The sequence below is a fragment of the Sus scrofa genome, chromosome X (assembly GCF_000003025.6).
Source record: "Sus scrofa isolate TJ Tabasco breed Duroc chromosome X, Sscrofa11.1, whole genome shotgun sequence".
NCBI lineage: Eukaryota > Metazoa > Chordata > Mammalia > Artiodactyla > Suidae > Sus > Sus scrofa.
The window spans coordinates 57190661-57212871 of record NC_010461.5 but is presented as its reverse complement, the minus strand read 5'-3'; the positions used below and the strand labels follow the sequence as shown (position 1 = coordinate 57212871).

The 22211-nt window shown below is 49.4% G+C and overlaps 1 protein-coding gene across 3 annotated transcripts in view; it reads right to left on the bottom strand.

Moving 5' to 3' along the window:
* Positions 8102-22211, bottom strand: part of NLGN3 (neuroligin 3) — a 30265-nt gene continuing 16155 nt past the window's right edge. For 2 of the 3 annotated variants that reach the window (XM_005652653.3, XM_005652654.3), the window contains 3 exons: positions 18888-19073; positions 15422-16211; positions 12313-14250 (listed from right to left, as the gene is read on the bottom strand). In XM_005652653.3, the coding sequence (XP_005652710.2) occupies positions 13407-14250; positions 15422-16211; positions 18888-19073 (1820 nt within the window). In that variant the 3' untranslated portion in view covers positions 12313-13406. Of the gene's footprint in view, positions 14251-15421; positions 16212-18887; positions 19074-22211 lie in introns of all 3 variants that reach the window. The other variant, XM_005652652.3, reaches the window with a different exon arrangement.

Below are 22211 nucleotides of genomic sequence, written 5' to 3'. Positions count from 1 at the left end.
GCCAATAGCTGCACTTGTCCCAATCTACCTAGATCTAAAACTCTTACAACTGCCCACCCCCCACTTTTCATGGCAATTACATGCATTTATCTTGATTCTTTAGCCCTGAGCCGCACTGATGCCCAGATGTGTCACTGGTGTGAACTTCTCTGGACTACACATTTCACCACATTAGCCTCCTTCTTCCCTCCCCGGCCCCCCTCCTGTGTAAGTGCTTTCTGTATTTTCAGTGTCACTCAGCCCTTGTTGCCTCTGACTGTCAGGGCAAGGGCTGTGTGTAAATGAATGAGGACAAACTGAACTTTGGACAGAGAAATGCTTCTGAAGTGTTTTGTGATGAAGATGAAGGAAAGGAGGTGGAAGCAGAAGCTGGGGAGGGGATAAGATAGGATCTGCGTCTCCCCTTACTCTTCACCCCAGCAGGGGCAGAAAGCATGCCGCCTCTTTCCTGTTCATTGGCTACATTCCTCTCAGAGGCCAGAGGGGCAAGCCTGGACAATGCAAATGAGCTGTGGATGGGACTTAGCCAAGGGGCCTTCAAAGGGAGAGCAGCTGCGGCGAGGAGGGAACAGAAAAGGAATGTGCCTACGTATTTCTCAGCACCTTCTTTTCCCCGAGCAACAAACTACTCTCTTCTCCCAGAGGCGCAATACCAAAGTGCCTAAGTTCCCTCTGAAGAAATGCCTTAGTCTGTGAGCCCTTTGCAGGCTGGGTGGTCCCTGAGTCTCTGGCCTCTGGTGTGATACTCAGACTTTCTTGTGCACCCACTATGCACAGAGCCCTACACAGGCAGTGTTAGACCTAGGTGGACTGAAGCTTTCAATCACAGGCTCTCGACAGAGCCAAGTGGTGATGGCTGTGTGAGCATGAAAGAGCAACTGAACCTGTAAGTGCCCAAAGGGGACAAATTTAGCCAGTTTCTTGCCAACTTCCTACTATAGATCTTTCACTGGCTTCACCTGACCTATTCAGAAAAGCATGGTTCCTTGCCCAGGTGAAAATCCATTCATTCACCTATTTAAATGGACTGGTCCGGGACAGCTTCTTTTTTAAAATTTTTTATTTATTTTTAGGGCCGAATGTGTAGCATATGGAAGTTCCCATAGGGATCGAATTGGAGCTAAAGCTGCCAGCCTATGCCACAGCCACAGCCACGCCAGATCCGAGCTTCATCTGCAACCTACACCACAGCTAGAGGCAATGCCAGGTTGTAAACCCGCTGAATGAGGCCAGGGATCGAACCCACATTCTCATGAGTATTAGGTTTGTAACCCCCTGAGCCACAACGGGAACTCCCAGGACACCTTCTAATTTCAGTCCCAGCCCCCTACTTGTTTTGCTCCCCACCCCATCCCCACTTTCCTCTCCACACCGTTCGTTAATGACTCAAGGTCTGTTTCCCCTTTAGGGCTGCAGTCTCCAGAAGCTGTCCTATATGCCTAACGCAGATGCCCAAGAGACCCACAGAAATGTCTGAAAACTTGCAACCCTAATCGTGCTTCCCCTGACTCCTCCTGCTGCGAGGCCAGAGGTTGGATTGGAGCTGCTTGACCTTTGCTAAGAACTCGGAGCTGCCTGGGGTTTGGAATTGAACTGGAAACAGAGGCAGAAGCCACCCCAGCATGAGAAAAGGAAAGCTCAAAGAACTGTGACGGGTTAAGCTGCTTTTAAGGAAATGAACCTTCACTTTCCTGCCCGGAAATTGTGTTTTTTGCTTCTATATGTTTCAAGTACACTGTAAAAATTACACCCGATAGGATTCACACAAGGGTGGGGGAAAACTACGAGTTGAAAGAGAAAGGACGGGCGGGGCAGGTATAAGGAAGGAGAGCGAGCGAAGAATTTGAGGGATGAGTCATCAAAAAGAAGCTGGGAAAGAGAGCGGAACTAGTAAGCAGAGCTCGGAAAGAGACGAGCATTCATTAGACACAAACCGTGTCAATCACATCTGCTCCACAAATGACCTGAGAGCCTCCCAGGCCTCTCAGACCGGAAAAAGGGTCTCAGTGGGCGGTCTCAAGGCTTTGAAATCGGAAAAGACAACGCGAGCAGCCGTCAGAGGAGTCTGATGCAGCGCCGTCAGGCTTCTTGGAAAGATGGCGTTTCCCATCAAGGTCACATGGCCGCTTTAGGGGTCTAAACGAAATACTGGTGAGAGTTATAGGAACAGCCGCCAAAGGATTCAGATTTTTCAGAAGCAGTCTCAAATCCAAAAAAATTTTTTTCCAATTAGACTTATGAGCACACATATTTATCAGAACATAGGTCCTAAAAGACATAAAAACAGTAATGTGAAAGGGTGGGGTTTCACTGGGGCTCTGCTCTCTCCAGGAGCAGGAAAGAGTGGGGATGTTTTTTTAGGACCTATGTCTGAGGTGACTGCAAAACTAGAAGGCAGCTGGGGGCTAGGCCAGAAGACAATGGGGGAAGCTGACTCTGCTGTGGACTGCCAAGCTCACCAGATCTATGTCAGGCTAAAGTCTAGGTAGTGTACAGAGTTCCCATCGTGGCTCAGTGGTTAATGAATCCAACTAAGAACGATGAGGTTGTGGGTTTGATCCCTGGCCTTGCTCAGCGGGTTAAGGATCTGGCGTTGCCTTGAGCTGTGGTGTAGGTTGCAGACACTGGCTTGGATCCCGCGTTGCTGTGGCATAGGCTTGGCAGCTACAGCTCTGATTAGACCCCTAGCCTGGGAATCTCCATATGCCGTGGGTGCCGCCCTAGAAAAGGCAAAAAGACAAAAAAAACGTCTAGGTAGCATGGTCTAACCTCTGGCCTCTCACCTCACCTGTTTTGCAAGTTGGCCCTGACACAAAAGGACTTGGTTGGGTGCCCTGTACCTTGTACCAGATAAGTTCACCTACAGTCAGGCTTTAGCTGATCCGGATAGGATAAGAAATGTTAGTTAACCCCTAAACTCATTTGTTTGTATGTTCTTTAGTTAGTTTTCTTATCTGTTAGTTTCCTAGCAAATGTTACTTTTTTAAAAAAATGGCAAGCCTGTTGTAGCTAAACTACAGGATAAAGAAGGAATTGTTAACTTTAGCTTCTTGGCTTCCACTACTGCTGATCTGTATTGTAGGATCCAGGGAAGAGCTGGGACAAAGAAAAGTAGTGATCTGATGAGCTCCCATTGTGGTTCAGTGATAACAAGCCCGACTAGTAACCATGAGGGTACGGGTTCGATCCCTAGCCTCATTCAGTGGGTTAAGGACCCGGCGTTGCTGTGAGCTGTGGCATAGGCTGGCAGCTGCAGCTCCAATTGACCCCTAGCCAGGGAACTTCCATATACCACAGGTGTGGCCATAAAAAGACAAAAAATTATTTAAAAAAAAGAAAAAGAAAGAAAGAAAGAAAGAAAGAAAAAGAAAATGCCATTTGGGAGTTCCCATTGTGGCTCAGCGGAAATGAATCCGACTAGTATCTATGAGGATGCAGCTTCCATCCCTGGCCTTGCTCAGCGGGTTAAGGATCTGGTGTTGCTGTGAGCTGTGGTGTAGGTCGTGGATGAGGCTCAGATCCCAAGTTGCTGTGGCTGTGGCTCAGGCAGCTAAAGCTCTGAATTGACCTACTAGCCTGATAAAAAAGAAAAAAAAGCAAAAGGAAAAGAAAAGAAAAAAGTAGTGATCTGAGACTTCTGATCTAGCTGATTCCTTCCTTTTGCACTTCAGCCATGTTCATGCTCGCACCTGCAACCCATACTCCAAACTGAGAGCTGGCCCAGGATTTCCCAGCACTCAGAAGAGCCTGCAAAGGCTATGCCTGAGAGGATAGGGCACAACAGAAAAGCAGGCTTCAAGGGTACCTGAGAATGCAGGCAGTGGAAGAGAGATTTACCTCTTCACTAGCTCAGTCTTCTCCTTACTCAGCTCTGGCCACTCGCTTTCAAGCCACCCCCTCAATCTATCCTTTGCTGTTATTCCATTGTGAGGCATCATCAGACCAATCCAGTTTCAGTTTTATTGATCACTTTTTTTTTTTTTGGTCTTTTTAGGGCCACACCCACGGCATATGGAGGTTCTCAGGCTAGGGGTCTAATTGGAGCTGCAGCAATGTGGGATCCTGGCCGCATCTGTGACCTACACCACAGCTCACGGCAACGCTGGATCCTTAATCCACTGAGCAAGGCCTAGGATCGAACCTGCAACCTCATGGTTCCTAGTCGGATTTTCTGCTGTGCCATGAAGGGAACTCCTTAGTGATTGCTTCGAATCTGTTCGAGAATGGGGTTTGAGGGGAAAAGGGGCCACCATCTGTTCTACTTCTCGAGCCCCCCCATTTCTTCCCCTCCCCCCATCTTTTAAAAGGGCTGGAGAAAGTCTAAGTGTAGCCTCAGGGAGCAGATTTCTTATGGAACAGTTTGGGCTCAGTCATTCTAGAAGAGTATAGCTCACTCAGGAGGAAACACTTAAACCTGAGTCCGTGGGGGAACCAGACCCTTTTACTGTTGTGACTCCCTTGGCCACCCTAGAGGCTCCAACAATGTCTCTTGGTCCAGGCTGAAAGAGAGCTCTTGTAGCGTCTGTTACAGATATTCAGGCCATCGTAAGAGAGTGTGTGTGAGTAGGGGATGGGTGGAGGGAGGGGGCCAGGGCGGGCAAACACAGTCCTGTAGTGCTTGGGAAAACACACATCTCCGGGGGTACCCTGGGGAAAATAGATTTCTCGAGAGAGGAAAGGATGGCGATGAGGCCTGCCTGGAGTAGCACTCTCCCTTTCTTCCTCTTCTTTTCTGTTACCCACATCCCAGAGTGCCTCGGAACAGCTGGCTCTACTCTGCTGGAAGGAAGTTAGCCCCATCCTAGATGCTGGGCAGCAGTACAGCGCTCTGCTCTGAACTGCGCGGCTTCAGGAGGGAAGGAGGCTGCTATATCCCATCTTGGACACCAGGTGGCACCAAATTATAACCATCACTCCAAAGAAACTGGCAGGAAATGGACCTTGAGAGTCCTTGAACTATTTTCCTCTCCCTCCCCGCTCCCCACATGGAATTGAAAAATAAGAGGCCTTTTAGATATGGTGGATAACTTTCATTCAGTAAAAACACTTGAGTCCTTAATCTCCCAGCTGAAGATTCCTAGGATTTAAATGCAGCCTTACTCCCCACCCTTCCCAGCTGCAGATAAGGAAAATGGTGACTTTCTTGGAATCATTTCAGATGCCTCCACTCTCCAGAAGAGTTGTTTTTCTCCAAGATGGTCAGCTGAAGAGTAGCAGACATGAGACTCAGGAGGCCCTGCTCAAATGCTGGGCCTCCTTCCAAAGGGCTGAGTGTTCTCTCATGGGCATGGCCATGTCTAAACAAGTTGTGATGTGGCCCACCAGCCTCATGGCCTCTGACAGTCAGACTGCACTGCTTCCAGCCCCTCAAACGTGCTGCACAAGTTCCCATTCCCAGGCTCCTTCACCTGGAATGCTGTCCTCTCTCAGCCATTTCTGTCAGATCCAACCCACTTGTTGAGGGGTAGATAGAACTCCAGGAAGCCTTCCTTCATTTCCTCCAGTCTGAAGGGACCTCCACCTTTCAAAATTACCATAACATAACAACCTGTGCCGTTTGCCCTATTCTACTTTATATTACAGTTGCTCACAAAGTTGTGAACTCCCCAAGGGCAGGGACCATATCTTCTTTATCTTTTTAGACCCTATAGTGATGAACACAGTAGACACTCAATAAGTAATGATCATATCTTACATTTGTATGGTGCTTATAGTTTACAAAGCACATTCACATCCATTTTCTCGTTTAATCCTCACAACAACCCTGTGAGGTAGGTATTTTCAGCTCGATTTTACAGATGAGCAAACAGACCCAGAGAAAAGTTAAAGAATTTGCCCAGGGTCATACAGCTGGAAGGAGGCAGAGATGTGTCAGAAAGTGCAGGCTTTCTGACCCTAAATTCAGTTCTTTCAACTTTCTCTACCTGAGTTGGTGGCTGGAAATTCCTTTGTGGAGACTGAGGTCATGGAACTCATCATGGGACTGGGGGAAAGGGAGGGCAAGATCTAAAGGTCACGCTCCTTTCATCTCTGCTCCCTTTGCTCTCCTCTCCCTTGTTTCCAAAGAGGATTTCAGAACGCGATCTTACTTTAAGAATGTCCTGGTGTGAGATGTCCTTGTGGATAAGGGGAAAAAATGTGGGGTGAAGATAGGACAGTAAGGTGTATTCACAGCCGGTGACTAATGGATCTTTGGAGGCCTGAAGGGAGGTCCCTGGCCTGTCCAATAATTTAATTAAGGACTTGGATCAGGACATTGATGGCATGCTGATCAAATTTGTAAATGACATGATGCTGGTTTCAGGAAGAGCCCAAGAGGCCACAAGGAACCAGGAAAATGAAACGTAAAGTTTCAAAGTCGAGTTCGTCAAAAGCAAATGCTTAAGTGCCAGGTAGGAGAGAGGTGACTCGACGTGAAAAGGTTTCAGGTGTTTGAAGTGCCTGTAAGCTCATGATTTTTTTATGCTAGCTCCTGGAAATGCTAATGAATTCGGGGCTAGGATGTAGGAGATTACAGCTGTGCTTTCTTCTCTGCTCAGTAGACCACAGCACAGGACTGTTCTTTAGCCTTGGACATCACATAAGGACAGGGGCATTAACAACCTGGAATAGGCACAAAAGACAGAGACCAGGAGTGTGCGAGGGCTTCAGAATCATCGCGTATGAACCGGCAGAGGAGCTGTTTAACCTGGAGAAGGGATCAACAAGGGGATAGCGGAGGTTTGGGATCAAGTTTTCAAATATTGGAAGGCTCATCATATAGAAGAAGGATTCGTCTTGTTTTGCTCTATAAGAGGGGCAAAGGGCATGTGTTCTGGGAAAACATATTTTGACTCAAACTAAGGAAGAACTTTATGATGGTTCAAGATGACCAAATATTATGCAATGGTCTGCTTTGAAAGGACACGATATTCCCATCACTGGAGGTATTTAAACAGAGACAAGATAACGATTTGGCAAGGCAGTTGCAGAGGGAATCAAGCACCAGATCATAAGGGTGAGGAATTAGGCAATCATTAAGCCGGCTTCTGACACTGTAATTTGGGGATTCAATTCAGGGGTAGGGGTCGGGGCTGGAGGTGAAAATAGTTGTGGCCCTCAGAGTAGGTACCTCTTCACCCGTTATTATCTCTGCTTCCAGCCTACCCCATGCATAGGCTCCAAAATTTTTTTTCTGAATACTTTATCATGAGACTTTCCAGCTCACGTATCATAGAATCCAGTAATGCTAGAGGTCATCCGGCTCAGTCCTTTATCAGACACTTCCTTTGCCTTTGAATCACCCACATGGCATGGTTGTCCGATCACTCGTTGGTTCTCGCTGGTGATGGGGAGCTGCTTCCCTTTTGGGGTAGTCCCTCTAATTTCACAGAGTATTACCAATTATTAGAAAGGGCTTACTAACACAGCAGAATATTTATATCGGGATGTTGAGATTAGGGAATTTTTTTTCTTCTCTGTTTTTGAAACTGTCGGTAATCAATTTTATTTTATTTTATTTATTTATTTGGGCTTTTTGCCATTTCTTGGGCCGCTCTTGTGGCATATGGAGGTTCCCAGGCTAGGGGTCCAATCAGAGCCAGAGCCGCCAGCCTACGCCAGAGCCACAGCAACGCGGGATCCGAGCTGCGTCTGCAACATACGCCACAGCTCACGGCAACGCCGGATCCTTAACCCACTGAGCAAGGCCAGAGATGGAACCTGCAACCTCATGGTTCCTAGTCGGATTCCTTAACCACTGCACCACGACGGGAACTCCGGTAATCAATTTTATTATTTTTAAAAATTATTTATTTATTTATTTATATTTTTGTCTTTTTGCTATTTCTTTGGTCTGCTCCTGCGGCATATGGAGGTTCCCAGGCTAGGGGTCGAATCGGAGCTGTAGCTGCCTGCCTTCGCCAGAGCCACAGCAACGCCAGACCCGAGCCGCGTCTGCAACCTGCACCACAGCTCACGGCAACGCCGGATCGTTAACCCACTGAGCAAGGGCAGGGATCGAACCCGCATCCTCATGGTTCCTAGTCGGATTCGTTAACCACTGCGCCACGACGGGAACTCCCCCGGTAATCAATTTTAAAAGGACTTCAAGAGGCTGGAATCATGAGCCAAAACTTTTATTATCATTTTTTCATTATAAAAAGGAAAGAAAAAAAAAGCCTCTTCTTTGTGTTGAACCAAAATCTGCTTTCCTGTAACTTCCACCCATTAGACCTTAGAGCCCTCGGAGTTGTACGCAGAGTAAATCTACAGCTTCCTCTTCACCATGAGCCCAGTTGTGATTTGCTGACAGTAGACAAATTTTTCTTGGGATTTGCTAGTCCCTTCACTATTCTCACCTCTCCTTCTCTGGCTGTACTTCTGTTGACATCTCCTTTGAAGTGTGATGCCCGCGTTGAACAGAGGACCTCGGGTGTGCTCTGACCAGTGCAGAGTAGCACAAGATGATCACCTCCTTTATTCTGGACATCATACCCTTATTAATACAGCCCAAAGTCACAATACTTTTCGTAACAACCAAACCATGCTTTTGACTCCTGGCTCACAATGAACTTTCATTCACTCTAAAGCCCTCTAAGCCACACATCTCACTTCCTACAGTTACATTTTGAAATTCAGATAGGTGGCTTTGCATGTGTCCCTGTAAACTTTGATTTTTGCTCTAGCAAGTCCAACATACCAGCCTCTTGACATCTGTATGAATTCTTATTCTGTCCTCTCACATTTTGGCTCTCTTTCCCAGCTATGTGTAATTTTCCAATTTGATCTAGTGACATTAAAACAGAACCCTTTTTGTGTGCAGTCATTCAACTGGTTTAGAATCTCCTAGTTTCCCCAGAATTTCTTCACATTGTCCCAAGAGGATGACGAGAAAATGTTTCGTTGATCTCCAGGGATGCTGTCGGGGTAGCACGCTCCTCATCTATCCATCCAGTCACCCTATCTAAGGAAATGAGTTTGCGTGGGGAATGATTTGTTTTTCCTGAATCCATGCAGGGGCTGAGGGATCTTCTCTTCCTTGTGTAAGTGCTCACCAACACTCCTTTTAATAATTTGTTCTAGAATCTTGCCTTCAGTAACACTCAACTTATTGATCTCGGTGAAGTGGAGGTATGCAACCCCCTCACCCTCCACAGGGTTGTCACAGTCATCACCAGTTGTCCTGCAATCCTAGCTGCAGGTTGTCACAATGCCCTGGGCTCTGCTGACCCAGACTGTGACATGGAGTTGCTCAGAGCAGCTCAAGGCTCTCTGGGCTTAGATTGCCTTGAGGAGCCTCTCTCTGGCACTCACTTCATTCCTTCCACTCTGAAAATCCTTCTCCTTACAGAAGTGAAGGAACACAAGGGTTGCTGAGGAGGTTTTGTTTCCTCCCTGTAAAACCACTAGCAGAAGGAAAAGTCAGGGCTCCCCACCACTCATCCAGGAACACCAAAAATCCTCTGTTGTTTTGAGGACCTCCACAGCCTGCCCTTCCAATCTGACTTCTCACTATTTAACTTGAACCCTCTACATCATTCAAGTCAGTTCCCTCACGGCTTCTCGAGCACGTGTAGACCTTCTGGCCATGCTCTGGCTCAGGACTTTCTCCCCATTTGAAATGCCCACTATTCCACCTGCCCACCCAACCCCGATCTCACCAGAGCCTTTCTTGCAATTTCTCCAGCCCCTTTAACCTTTACATACAATCGAAGTCACATTATCCATTTCATTCATGTGATCATAGTTCAGTTTTGTCTTCCTGACAGTATGCACCCCAATGGGGGTATCTTTTATCCCTCATAGTATATAAACCAACACAGGGCCAGGCCTGTAATCCTCATAACCATCTTTGCTTCCTATGCAGACGTCCACAGCGACCAACATCTGGCCCTTCACATACATCACAAGTTCATATCCCAAGATAGCTGTGTCCAGCTCCCAGAAGGACCCATATAGAAACTAGATAAATCGAGGGATGCAAGCTGGACCTGGTAGACTCTAGGCACTAGGGATTTTTGCAATGTAAAAAAAAAAATACAAGCATATCCCTAGGCCTTCTTTAAACAAGGACCTGGGCTTTTTAGCCGGTCTCAGGGCTGGCAGTCAGCAAGGGGGCCAAGAACACTCCAGCCACCCAGGGCTCAGCATTGACTGTCAATTAGGCTGAAATGCAGCCTGTCTTGCAGGTCATCTCTTCCTCTCAGATCTTTGGAAGGTGTGAAGACCAACTGTAATCTCTCACTGATGGGTTCCAAACAGGACTGCAGCTGGGTTTGCTATGGCACCTTGAGTTCTTAGAGGAGAGGCAATGTCTGAATCCTCCCCCAGTAGAAAGCCTCCTAATTTGGAGGTACAGACTCTTAAGAGGATGGCGGATACCAGAGTTCCCGTCGGGGCTCAGTGGTTAACGAACCCGACTAGCAACCATGAGGACACGAGTTTGATCCCTGGCCTCGCTCAGTGGGTTAAGGATCCGGCATTGGCGTGAGCTGTGGTGTAGGTCCCAGATGTGGCTCGGATCCCATGTTGCTGTGGCTGTGGCGCAGGCCAGCAGCTACAGCTCTGATTCGATCCCTAGCCTGGGAACCTCCGTATGCTGCGGGTGGGCCCTGAAAAGACAGAAGACAAAAAAAGAAAAAAAAAAAAAAAAAGGAAGATGGCACATGCCATGTTTAACTCTTGTCTACAGCAAAGTTCTTCCCTGTGTCTAACTTAATCTTCCCCCGTCTATCACTCTCAGGAAAGACAGAGAACAGATCATCTACTCTGTCTTTATGTAGGAGGTACAGTTTTGAAGATGACATAGCATACGTGTCTTATAGTAGATGCTCCACAATGACCAAATGTTACCTCATCAGCTTCCTCCTTTCTAAATAAAAAATAAATAAATAAAAAACCTAGTCCTTTGGCACATTGTTTTGGCTCTTCACCAGACCCTCTCCAGCTTTTCCACATATGCTGAAAATATGTTGACCAAGGGCAGACCCAGTACTGTTTTCAAAGGCCTAACCAATAATGCTAGGTAGAGTGGAGAAAGTTGAGGACTGTAGGAAAGGTCATATGGTACCAGACTGCATTCTAGGTCTGTTTCTAACACTAACTGTGACATTGTGCTTTTCTGAGCCCATTCCCCCAATTATAAAATAAGTGGGTTGGACTAGATGACTCTGAGGTTACTTCTAATTCTAAAAACTCAGACTCTGATTACTTCCCAGCATCTCCATGCTATATTTTTTGTTATTATAGGTTAGTATTCGCCTTAGTTTGGGAAAGAAGGGAGGGAGGGAGAGGAGGCAGGAGAGAAGGCAAAGGGTGGCAGGGAGGAGGGAGGAAGGAGAAAACCAGTTCTACACTATGGACTCATTCAACTCGTGACCCACCCTGACACCCTCCCCCCAGTTCTTTTTTCTTTTTTCTTTTTTTTTAACTAACCTGGGTCAAGTCAATCATTGCCCATCTGTCTCGTCCCCACGTACCATATTAGTGTATTAGTTCTTGGTTTTGGTCTTTGTACTACCTTGTGTTCGTCCCCTCTGAACATCATCCTGTTGTGTTGGTTCCCTCATTTTATCAGGGTCACTTTGAAGAATTCTATTCCTGGTTTCTGAGGTGTCAGCAACCCCGCCCAACTGTCACACTTGATGAGCCCACTCCTGGTTCAGTCCTTCAAGTCACTGAGAATAATACAAGATACCATACTGCTAACTCTGTGGAGCCCATTGAATCTGTCCCCAGGAGCCACTGATCACAATCCCGGAGAGAGATCGCTCCCAGGGCCCCAGTAACTTCTCCAATTCTAATTCACACGACAGGAAACGAGTATCCCTGGAAAAGAGAGGGTCCCTGCTCTGTCAGTCACCCAAGCCTGGGGAGTCCACATATTTGATGCTGCACTGGATTCAGACACGAACAAGAATGTCAGTGCGTTACAGGGCAGGCCTCCTCCCAGCCCCCAGTCCAGGACGAGGGCATGGTGGTGGTGATGGTGGCAGTGGCAGAGGCAGTGGTGGGTGGTGGTGGCGGCAGCAGCAGCAGTGGCGCGAAGAAGGAAGTGTTATTTTTGCCGTTTCATTAGGAGGCCCAAGGTGCTGAGAGAAGGCTTCAACCGCAGGAACCCAGAGTGTTGGGGGACGGGGGGTGGGGGGGGGTGGGGACAGCAACCTGATTAAGATTGGAGAGGCCTTCGTGCAGGGGGCCAGCCGTCTGCTGCCCAGACTTGTATCAGCTTAAAGGCACAGGATGCAGAGGGAGGCTGCGACTCCTAGCCCCACAGAGGCGCCCTGCCAGGGAGGTCTGTTGGGGCAAGGCCTGTGCAAGGGAGGCAGGTTGGGGGTGCTAACTGGATTTTTTTATTTTTATATCAAGACACTGTGTTTAAAATTTTTACAAAGGACAAACTCCATGGGTTTCCGTTAGTGTTTTAAGAACTTTTCTTTAAAAAAAAAAAAAAAGCCAACAACAACAAAAAACACCGCCTTTTTGAAAGAGAAGTGACAGACACAAAAGAGACTCTGGAAAGAAAATGGGGCAAATTTCTGCTTAGTGTTACCCCAAGGGCAGAGGCAGGGCCCAGATTATACCCGGGGGCCCGATAATGACATGGCCTCCACAGAACCTCCTTCAGCAAATCTGGGGTCTCCTGCTCTAGCCAGGCCGATGCTCTTGGCCTTCAGGGGGTGCAGGTCACCTTTCGGTCTCTGCAGCCCTCGGCAGGGATACAGAGATGGCTGGAGAGTTGTCCCCTACGGCCCTCCAACCCCATCCAGTGGCAGCCCCATCCTCCTTCTCCCCCACGGTCTTGCTCGAATCTGTTTCTCTCTTGGGGAGTGATGTTCCTTGGTCAGATGGTGTGAGCATTGGGAATGCCAGAGCCAGAGAGACCTGGGCTTGGAGCCCTCCCTTCCGGAGCCTCTTCGCACTCACTCGTGGGAGAAGCGTTGGTTCCAAAAAATTTTTTTTTTAAAAAAATCAACAAAAACAAGACCCAGAAAAAAGACCAAGTCTGGGGGAGAAAGAGCTAATCTGCTCTTTAAAGCTCCCAAGTCTGGAGTTGGTCGGTGGTGCAGTTCCAAGAGAGGCGGAAGGCGAGCACCAAGGAGGGGTGTCCAGCTGGTGCTTCAGGCTCCCCAGGAGTTGTCTGTGGTCAGGCTTGGGGAGCTGGCTTCAGCTGCTGTTCCATGGGTCCTTGGTCTCCCAAGGACTCTGTGTTTGTGTCCCCATCTGAAGGGTTTGTTCAGGTTTACTTCCTTATTTGTGTTGTTGTACATGCGGGTGCATGTCCATATCTGTCTGTGTTTGTGCAGGTGGGTCAAGCTTTCAGGTGGGTGCGTGTGTACGTGTGTGTGTGTGTGTGTGTGTGTGTGTGTTCATGGATAGATCTGGAAGGGACAGAGCCGGGATCTAGGCTGTGCTCTGGGCTGGAGCTATACCCGGGTAGTGGAGTGTGAGTGGGGCAGCCCGGTACTGTTGAACCCTGCGGCAAAGGTGTTATAGGGGTGCAATGTCTGCAGCCCCACCAGGGAGTTGGGGATCATGGTGATAGTGTTGGGGGTCATGAGCGGGATGTCATCAGGGGAGCGCCGCAGGGTCAGCGTGTAGTCGGGCAGTGCGGTGAGGCGCAGGGTGTCGTGGGGGGGACCCGCCTCGCACTCGTGGTGTGTGGGGCCCAGCTGCAGTGCCGCCAGCTCCTCCTCGGGAGCGGCTCCCAATTCAGTGGCCCCAGCTCCCCTCTGAGGGCTGGGCTGCCGCAGGGGCTCCTGGCGCCGCTTGTCCTTCCGATAGTAGAGGGCAGCGAAGGCCAGAACATTAAGGAAGAGGAGGGAGGCCCCCACTGCAATGGTGACACTTAATTCAGTGGAGTAGTCACGAGGGTTCTCCACCAGGAGTGGACCTGCATCCTGGTCCCCGTTCCAGGACCCTTGGGCGTTCTCATTGCTGTAGGCGGGGGAGATGGCTGGCCGCTTGGTGCTCCAGGTCTTGCCATTGGGCCTGCGGGTGATGTGGGAGCTGTGGGTGGTATCGGGGGGCGGCACTTTGGTGGTTGTGGACGTGTAATGAAACATGTCATGCAGGTTGTATAGGTGGGGAACCAGGTGTTTCCAAAAGGCCACCTTAGTGGCCCGGTAGTGATCGCGGACCCTTGGCTTCAGCCCGATGTGAAGGTAGAGTTGGTCTCGGGGATTGTATTTGGACCAGGCCACTTCCTCAAAGCGGTTGGCCTTGGTGTGAATGAACTTGGTGTCCTGGGGGACCGGCTTGTTGGGATCCCTGAAATACCACATGGAAATCTGGGGTCACCACTCTATCTAGATGAGAAAAGGGCCCAGCATTCTTCCTCTCACCCGCCCATAAATCCTTTCCCAAGTCCCAAACTTCCCACCATTTCCATCTTTCTCGCGGTCCTTGCCACCCACCCCCCGTCCATACCCCTCCTCATCTCCAGGCCTTGAACTCCTATTGGCCATGGCATCATGGAAAACATCTCATCCTTCTCTGTGCCCACCCTGTGAGATCAAGCTATAGGGCGCTGCTTCTTCTCACATGCTACAGAGCATGCATCAAGCTTTTCAGCTGCCTACTCTTTCCAAGAGCCCTTTAAAGGCTCTTTCTCATTTATGTATTTAGATTTTGTTTTTTTAGGGCCACACCTGCAGCATGTGGAAGTTCCCTGGCTAGGGGTTGAGTTGGAGATACAGCTGCCGGCCTACACCACAGCTCACAGCAACACCAGATCCTTAACCCACTGAACAGGGCCAGGGATCGAACCTGCGTCCTCGTGGATACTGGTCAGGTTCCTTATCGCTGAGCCACGTGGGAAACTCCTAAAGGCTCTTTCTTTCTTTTTTTTTTTTTTTTTGTCTTTTGTCTTTTTGTTGTTGTTGTTGCTATTTCTTGGGCCGCTCCCGCGGCATATGGAGGTTCCCAGGCTAGGGGTTGAATTGGAGCTGTAGCCACCGGCCTACGCCAGAGCCACAGCAACGCAGGATCCGAGCCGCGTCTGCAACCTACACCACAGCTCACAGCAATGCCGGATCGTTAACCCACTGAGCAAGGGCAGGGACTGAACCCGCAACCTCATGGTTCCTAGTCGGATTCGTTAACCACTGCACCACGACGGGAACTCCTAAAGGCTCTTTCTGAATGTACTTTATTCCCACTTCACACGGCCTCTGACCATCCAACCTTGAATCCCAGAATTCTGCCAGTACCTCTCACTCCTGCTCAATCCTCATGCTAACCGAGTTCGGGGCCTCAGCAAAATTTCTGAGGGAAGGAAATGGCATGAACGACTTGAAAGGGGGATGTAGGGGGGAGGGGTTACCAATCAGGATCTGGGGACTGTCTTAGGAAGGCAGACAATGGAAGAGGTTCAAATAGAGGAGCAGAGGGGAGGGCAGGCTGAGGTCCCAAAGAAAAAAGAACCCCGCTTTCTCCTTACCCGGTCTTGGCAAAGTTGGTCCAGTAGGTCATGACGACAGCACTGAGCATAACGTCATTCTTGGAGAAGTTGCAGGGGAAGAGGTCTGTGGGACCTACCATAGGGACACCAAAAACGTAAGGTACTTCATCCCCATGAGCTGCGTCTGACCAAGCAGGCTTCATGAGGCTCTGGCAGTGATGGTAGAAGGCGTAGAAGTAGGTAGGTGAGCCGTAGCGGGCGTGCAGATCAGCTGTCACCACTGAGGGCTCCACCCACTGGTGGTCAGTGAAAAGCGCCACCAGTGTTTTACGGCGGGTCTCAGGATTGTCACGGTCGGCCCAGTCTGTGTACATGAACTTGATGGTCTCCCGCAGGGTATCCTTACCCTCGGGATAACCATAGAGATTGTCCACAAAGTTAGAGACTGAGTAGTCAAAGTCAGTGCCAGAGACACCATCCTCAGGGTCCACCACCCCTTCCACAAACTTGAGTCCCTCGCCCTGGTTGACACCTAGCATGATGTCATAGTTGAGGAACTCGCCCTGTTCCATGAGAATCTCAGGGTCATCAGGAATGACGTCACCGTCAATCACCGGGCCAAAGGCCACATGGTAGCGGGCTGGCTGGATGTCCTGCTCTACCAGCTCCTTGGCACTCTTTTGCCGAAGACAGTCCACCATGTCCACTGTGTCTAGCACATTACAGCCCACCTTGTCTGCCAGCAGGCTGGTGTACTTCACTGGTTGGTAGTTCACAGCCCAGCTGGACAGAGCTGAACCACTTTGGATGATGGCCCTCTGGAAAAGCCCTACAGAAAATAGGCAACAACAGGTCAGATCTGTCATGTCACTCACAGCCTCGGCCTCCCTTGCTTGGTCCTGAGGGGCAGATCAAACACCTCCTCATTCGTTTGTTACTGACGCTGCCCTCTGGGTTGAGCGAGCTGCAAGGGAGGAATAACTCTTTTGGCTGGAATGATGGGTTAGGACCAGAGGAGTGCCCGGCTCCTTTTCCTTTCTGCTTCTTGCTTTCTTTCCTGGGGTGATGGTTGGTAACTTGGGGGTTAAGGACATGCCAGGAAGAATTAACCTGTTGGGTCCCAGACATCAGCGTCCTTATGCTCCCTCTCTTTATCACTCCTTGTCTTCCCCTCTTGCTTCCTGCCCAGCTGGGCCCAGCTCTGTGCCAGCGCACCACCAGGGAGCTGGCGCTTCCACCACAAAAGGGTCTTTTTCATGAGAGATGAGAAATGCAAGCAGGAGAGAGCCTCACATTCTGGGAGTTTGGGGAAGGATTCCCGAGGGCAAAGGCTTTGTGGTCTGAAAGTCTCCAAGGAACATGCCCTCCCAGGCTCTAGTCTCCGCAGAGACTTGCCTTTTCCAGAAGCTACTGATGCCTTAGATCCAGGTTTTCCCCTAGCCGACAGGAAGCCTGTCCATTAAACTCAAAAAGTAGGAGATTCTTCCCCTCCCCCCCAGGGGAAAAAAAGGTGTCATTCTCTCTCAGCCCAACATTCCCAAGTAAGGGAGAATCTGGCCCTCAGGCACACAGTACTGCTCCTCTAAGAGAAAGGCAGTTGGCATGGATGAAAAGAGAGGGAGAGACATAAAAAAAAAGAAAGAAAAAAGACAAGAAAAAAACAAAAAAAGGAAGAAAAAAAGAAAAATTTAAAAAAATAACAAAAAAGGAAAAAAAGCAGAAAAAAAAAAGAAAAAAGAGAAGAGAGGGAGAGAAATACAGATTACTACTTAAGAGAGTACTAAGGAGTTCCCATCGTGACGCAGTGGTTAACAAATCCGACTAGGAACCATGAGGTTTCGGGTTCGGTCCCTGCCCTTGCTCAGCGGGTTAACGATCCGGCGTTGCTGTGAGTTGTGGTGTAGGTCGCAGACGTGGCTCAGATCCCACGTTGCTGTGGCTCTGGCGTAGGCCGGTGGCTACAGCTCCGATTCAACCCCTAGCCTGGGAACCTCCATATGCCGCGGGAGTGGCCCTAGAAAAGGCAAAAAGACAAAAAAAAGTACTACTACTTTTTGAAAGATTATTCTAGCTTATTCTGCATTATCAATTACAGAAAGAGAGAATAATTTTTTTTTTTTTTGGCTTTGCCCATGGCATGTGGAAGTTCCTGTGCCAGGGATCAAACCTGAGACACAGTAGTGACCACACTGGATCCTTAACCCACTGTGCCACAAGGGAACTCCAAGAGAGAATAAGTCTCTTTTTATTTTGGCTTTTTAGGGCCGCACCTGCGGCATATGAAGGTTCCTAGGCTAGGGGTCGAATCAGAGCTTCAGCTGCTGGCCTACACTGCAACCACAGCCATGCCAGATCTGAGCTGCATCTGTGACCTACACTCCAGCTCACGCAATGCCAGATCCCCAACCCACTGAGGGAGGCCAGGGATCGAACCCGCGTCCTCATGGATCCTAGTCGGGTTCTTAATCCACCGAGCCACAACAGCAACTCCAAGAATAAATCTTTAAAGCAGCTGGGCCTCCAGGGACCCAGGCCCCCTATGAGACAGAGAATAGCACCACATCAAGAAAGGCCTCCTCCTCCCAGGGAAATAATGCCCAATCAGAGGAGGTACCGTCCCTCTCTTTAGAGAGAGACACCCTAACAACCGGTCACTTCACCCTCCTTTGTGGAAAAAAGGGATGACCATTCCCGTACTGTCACCTAGAAGCATCCTCTCCTACATCCTACCTCAATCTTCCCTCACCAGGGGTGTCCCTGTAGGGACAGAGACAGAATTTCTAGGTCAGAGAAGGAGATTTTTCTCCCTCAGAGAGATAACAGGCCTTCTTCAGAGAGAGAGAGAGAGACTCAAAGTCTTCCTGTGAAAATATCACTAACTCATAAGGTTGATTTACATGAAAAGCTGGGGCGGGGCGGTGGGGTGGGTGGGTGTCTGGAGTCTGAGAAGAACTCACCATCCACCCCCCACCCCCCCCGGAGAAAGCCCACCCGCAGGTTTGTACTCCTCATCGCTTAGGTCCCCTCTCCTCTGTCAAGGACAGTTCCTCCTCTTGCACAGACTTGTTCTTCAGAGACAAAGACAGAGAATGAGTGTTTCTGACACCCCGAAACTAATTTCACTCTAGAGCTCTACCTGAAGTCATGTGTCCTTCCCACACAGAAAGATTCCCCCCCCCACCCAAAAAGAGCCATCGTCCCTTTGGAGAGAGACGTTCTACTCCCACGTTCCTCAGTAAGACTCCCACATCAGAAGGAGAACCTTCCTTTCTCGAGATGTAAATGGGATTCTCTCCTTCCTACTCTCACGCAGGGAGAATTACGTCTCCCCCTAGAGAAACATTTCCCTTCCAAAGGGACACCCAGCTGGCAGGCGAGGGCTGTGGATTTCCCTGGGTGCTCCTGGGGTGTGGAGCTGGGCACCCTGAAGCCTGGAGGGCCTGGGGCTCAGGGTGGGCAGCCAGCACTTGGCTACTTCCCGTTTTTTGTCCCAAGAGCTACCTACCCTCAGAGTGATGCGACAGCGTGAGGAGGCTGACACAGGACGCGCCGATGCCCGAGCCAAAGACAGTGATACGGCGGGGATCACCACCGAAGAAGGCAATATTCTCGCTCACCCAGCGGAGGGCCTGGATTTGGTCAAGGAGCCCATAGTTGCCCTTGGCAGCCTGATCGCCAGTGCTCAGGAAACCTGGATTCAACATATTGCATGAGGACAGTGAGGTGGATGGATGGAGGATTTGGATGACAATGGAGGTCGGGGGCATGAGGATGGAGGATGAGCATGCAGCATAGTTCTTTCCACCCAGCTAGCATTACCTGCCGCTCCTTTCTGCAAGGTCCAGCACCATCACTAAAGGAAAGATGGGCTGCCTGCCTCCTACCCATTCTCCAGTTTGGAAGGCAGGGGTCTTCCACACCACTGGATGGGGAAGCCTTCATTTGGGAGACTTAAACTGCAGGAACTGCAAACGGCCAGGACCCAGGGTCCTCTGCCCTGATGTACTACCTGGAACATTACCCCAGAAGCTGGCAATGCAGAATGGGAAGAGCAGGGACCCTGGAGTCAGATAGCTCTTGGGTGAGTCCTGGCTCTACCACTTACTGGCCATGTAGTTTTGGGCAAGTTCTTATTACTCTTATCATTTTGCTTTTTAGGGCTGCACCCTCAGCATATGAAGGTTCCCAGGCTAGGAGTTGAACTGGAGCTACAGCTGCCAGCCTCTGCCACAGCCACAGCAACTCAGGATCTGAGCCACATCTGCGATCTACACCACAGCTTGTGGCAATGCTGGATCCTTAACCCGCTGAGTGAGGCCAGGGATCAAACCTGTGTCCTCATGGATACTAGTCGGGTTCGTTACCCGTGAGCCACAACAGGAACTGCTGGAAAAGTTATTTAAAATCTCTGGGCTCTAGTTTCCTCTTCTTTAAAATGGGGATAAAATACTTCAAAGGGTTGTAACAAGGATAAAACAAACATAAGCCTCTCAAATATACTCAGCATATTTTAAATCTATAGTCACTTCTCTTTCCCTTTCCTTCTCTCTGGAGGAAGTAAAGATCCCAAGAGGCTACAATCCCTAAGCCCTCCTTGCCCTTCCTGTCCAAGTTCATCCACCTCTACTTCCCTCCAGGGCCTCAGATGCCCCCTTCACCTCATTCTCAAGTCCTCGTTTCCCTGTCTGTCCTCCAAGACCTAATGAATCAGAAAATCTGGGGATGGGGCCCAGCAGTCTGTGTGTTTAACAAGCTCTCCAGGTAATTCCAATGTCTTCTAAAGTTGGAAAACCACTGGGTTAGACCATCTTTTTCATCTGGTGGAGAAATGGGGAAGTCAGTGCAGTGCGTTACCACAGAAACAGGTCTTCCTGCCCACCCACTGGGATTTGCTGCTGAGGAGACAAGTCACCATGGAGACTACCTTCCCACCCACCTGCTGGGATTTGCTGCTGTGGAGACTTGTTGCCATGGAGACTACCTTCCCGCCCACCTGCTGGCTATCCCACAGAGATGTCCTATATTCCCCCCCCAACCCTGATTCCATTTCAGCCTGATCTTGCTGCTTCATTTCAAATCTCTTCCCTGATCCTTAGTCTCCTTGGAAGGCTCTATCTTCTGCCCTAGGCTTTCGGAAAGGTTCTTTCCAGGTGGGTAGTTGTGGTACTCCTACACATGGAAACCCATACCTGGGTCAGCATTTTTGGCCTCCACAGTTAAGAGCTCATTCACAGCCCTTGGGATCAACTTTGTGGGAGGCCGCGTGTGAGGCAGCTTCCCAGCTCACTGAGTTCTCTGACAGTCCTGGCAATCCATGGGCAGTAGCTGAATTCAAATAGACTCAAGCAGGCACAAGACCTCATCACTGTCTTTCTCGAGTCCTTCTGTTTCTAGCTTCTGCAAAAGAGCTCATTTCACCCTCTTCAAGTGTGTTATTAATTTATCTTTGGTGCAATTAAGTATGTAAAGTACTTAGTTATTCCTCTCAGGACCTAGTCACAAGCCCTCTTTAGCCCCAGGTTCCCGATGAGGAAATGAGAAGGAATTAGAGAAAGCCCGAAGGAGGATGAACGGAGGAGCCCTTGTTCCTTCAGACAAGGGAAACAGCTTCTCCTCTGCCCACCCATTCACAAGCTGAAGCTGCTCCTGCAAGTCTTAAAAAGCATGCTGACCAAGATCCAACCTGGCCGTCCAAACCTCAAGACCCTCCAGCAAAAATCACTATGTGCTTCTCTTAGCCTGCCTGTCCTGCCTCCCTCCTCTCTCCTTCCTCCATTTCTCTCTTCCTTTCCTCTTATTTAGGCAATAGGTATCATTCACTGAAATGTGTCACATACATCTGTCCTGATCAGCAGGAAGAGCCTGCATTTGGTTGTAGTCAAGTAGATTTCTCCAACATGTAGCAATTCCCTGGGTTAGCAACAAAGGCCTGAAAGCGCTGGGTGGAGGATTTGACCATCACTCTTTGCTCCCTCAGATCCCATGAACCTCGGGACAAGAGGCACTGAAGCCTGTGGATGACATCATGTCAACCATCCTACTACAAGCTTCCTGCTTGAAGTGCTCTATCCAACAGGCTCAGGCAGATGATACAGCAAACGTCACCAACCGCAGGCACATAAAACCTGGCAGTCTAGGAGAGCAGTCACTCGCTGCTAGTTCCCCAGTAACTCAGCCATCCACAGGAACCAGGAGAGAACGAGGGCTGAAATACCAAACTCCGTAAACTGTCAGAGCAAATCTGAGCCAGTGTCCTTGGGCCCAAGTTCACAGTGCAGTACATGGTAAGCTGCTTGTCAACAGAAGACGGGGTGGGGTGGAGAGGAGTGGATCTGGCACATTGTATCAAAACCAGATATCTATGTCACTCAAGGCTTGACGTGTACCAGCTTTTCAGTTTGCCTGAAGGGTACCTGGGCAAGGATGGAGGATTAAATTCAGAAATCCAGAATAAAACTCAGCAAGTCCCTATTTCCTCAGCTCTAGGAATATCCACATCCTATATGTTGCTGGGATCCTGTTCCTTGGTTGTTCTCAAGCTCAGGGGGGGCTTCTCACATTACAGCTACCCCTCTGCTTTGGGTGGGATCCACAGACTAGCCTGTGATATTCTCCAAATATGTTAATCACTCAAGACATCTGAAGAAGCACCTTGGAGGGAACCGTCTGTTTGGGCTCAGGGCTCCAGAGAAGCTGATGGGAGGGACCATGAAGGAATGCATATCATTGAGGCGCCAAACTGGCCCCCTGTTCTGAGATGTTTGGGGAAACAAAACAACACAGCCTCAGCTATACAGCAAAATCCCCAAGAGTCAGGGATAAACCCACG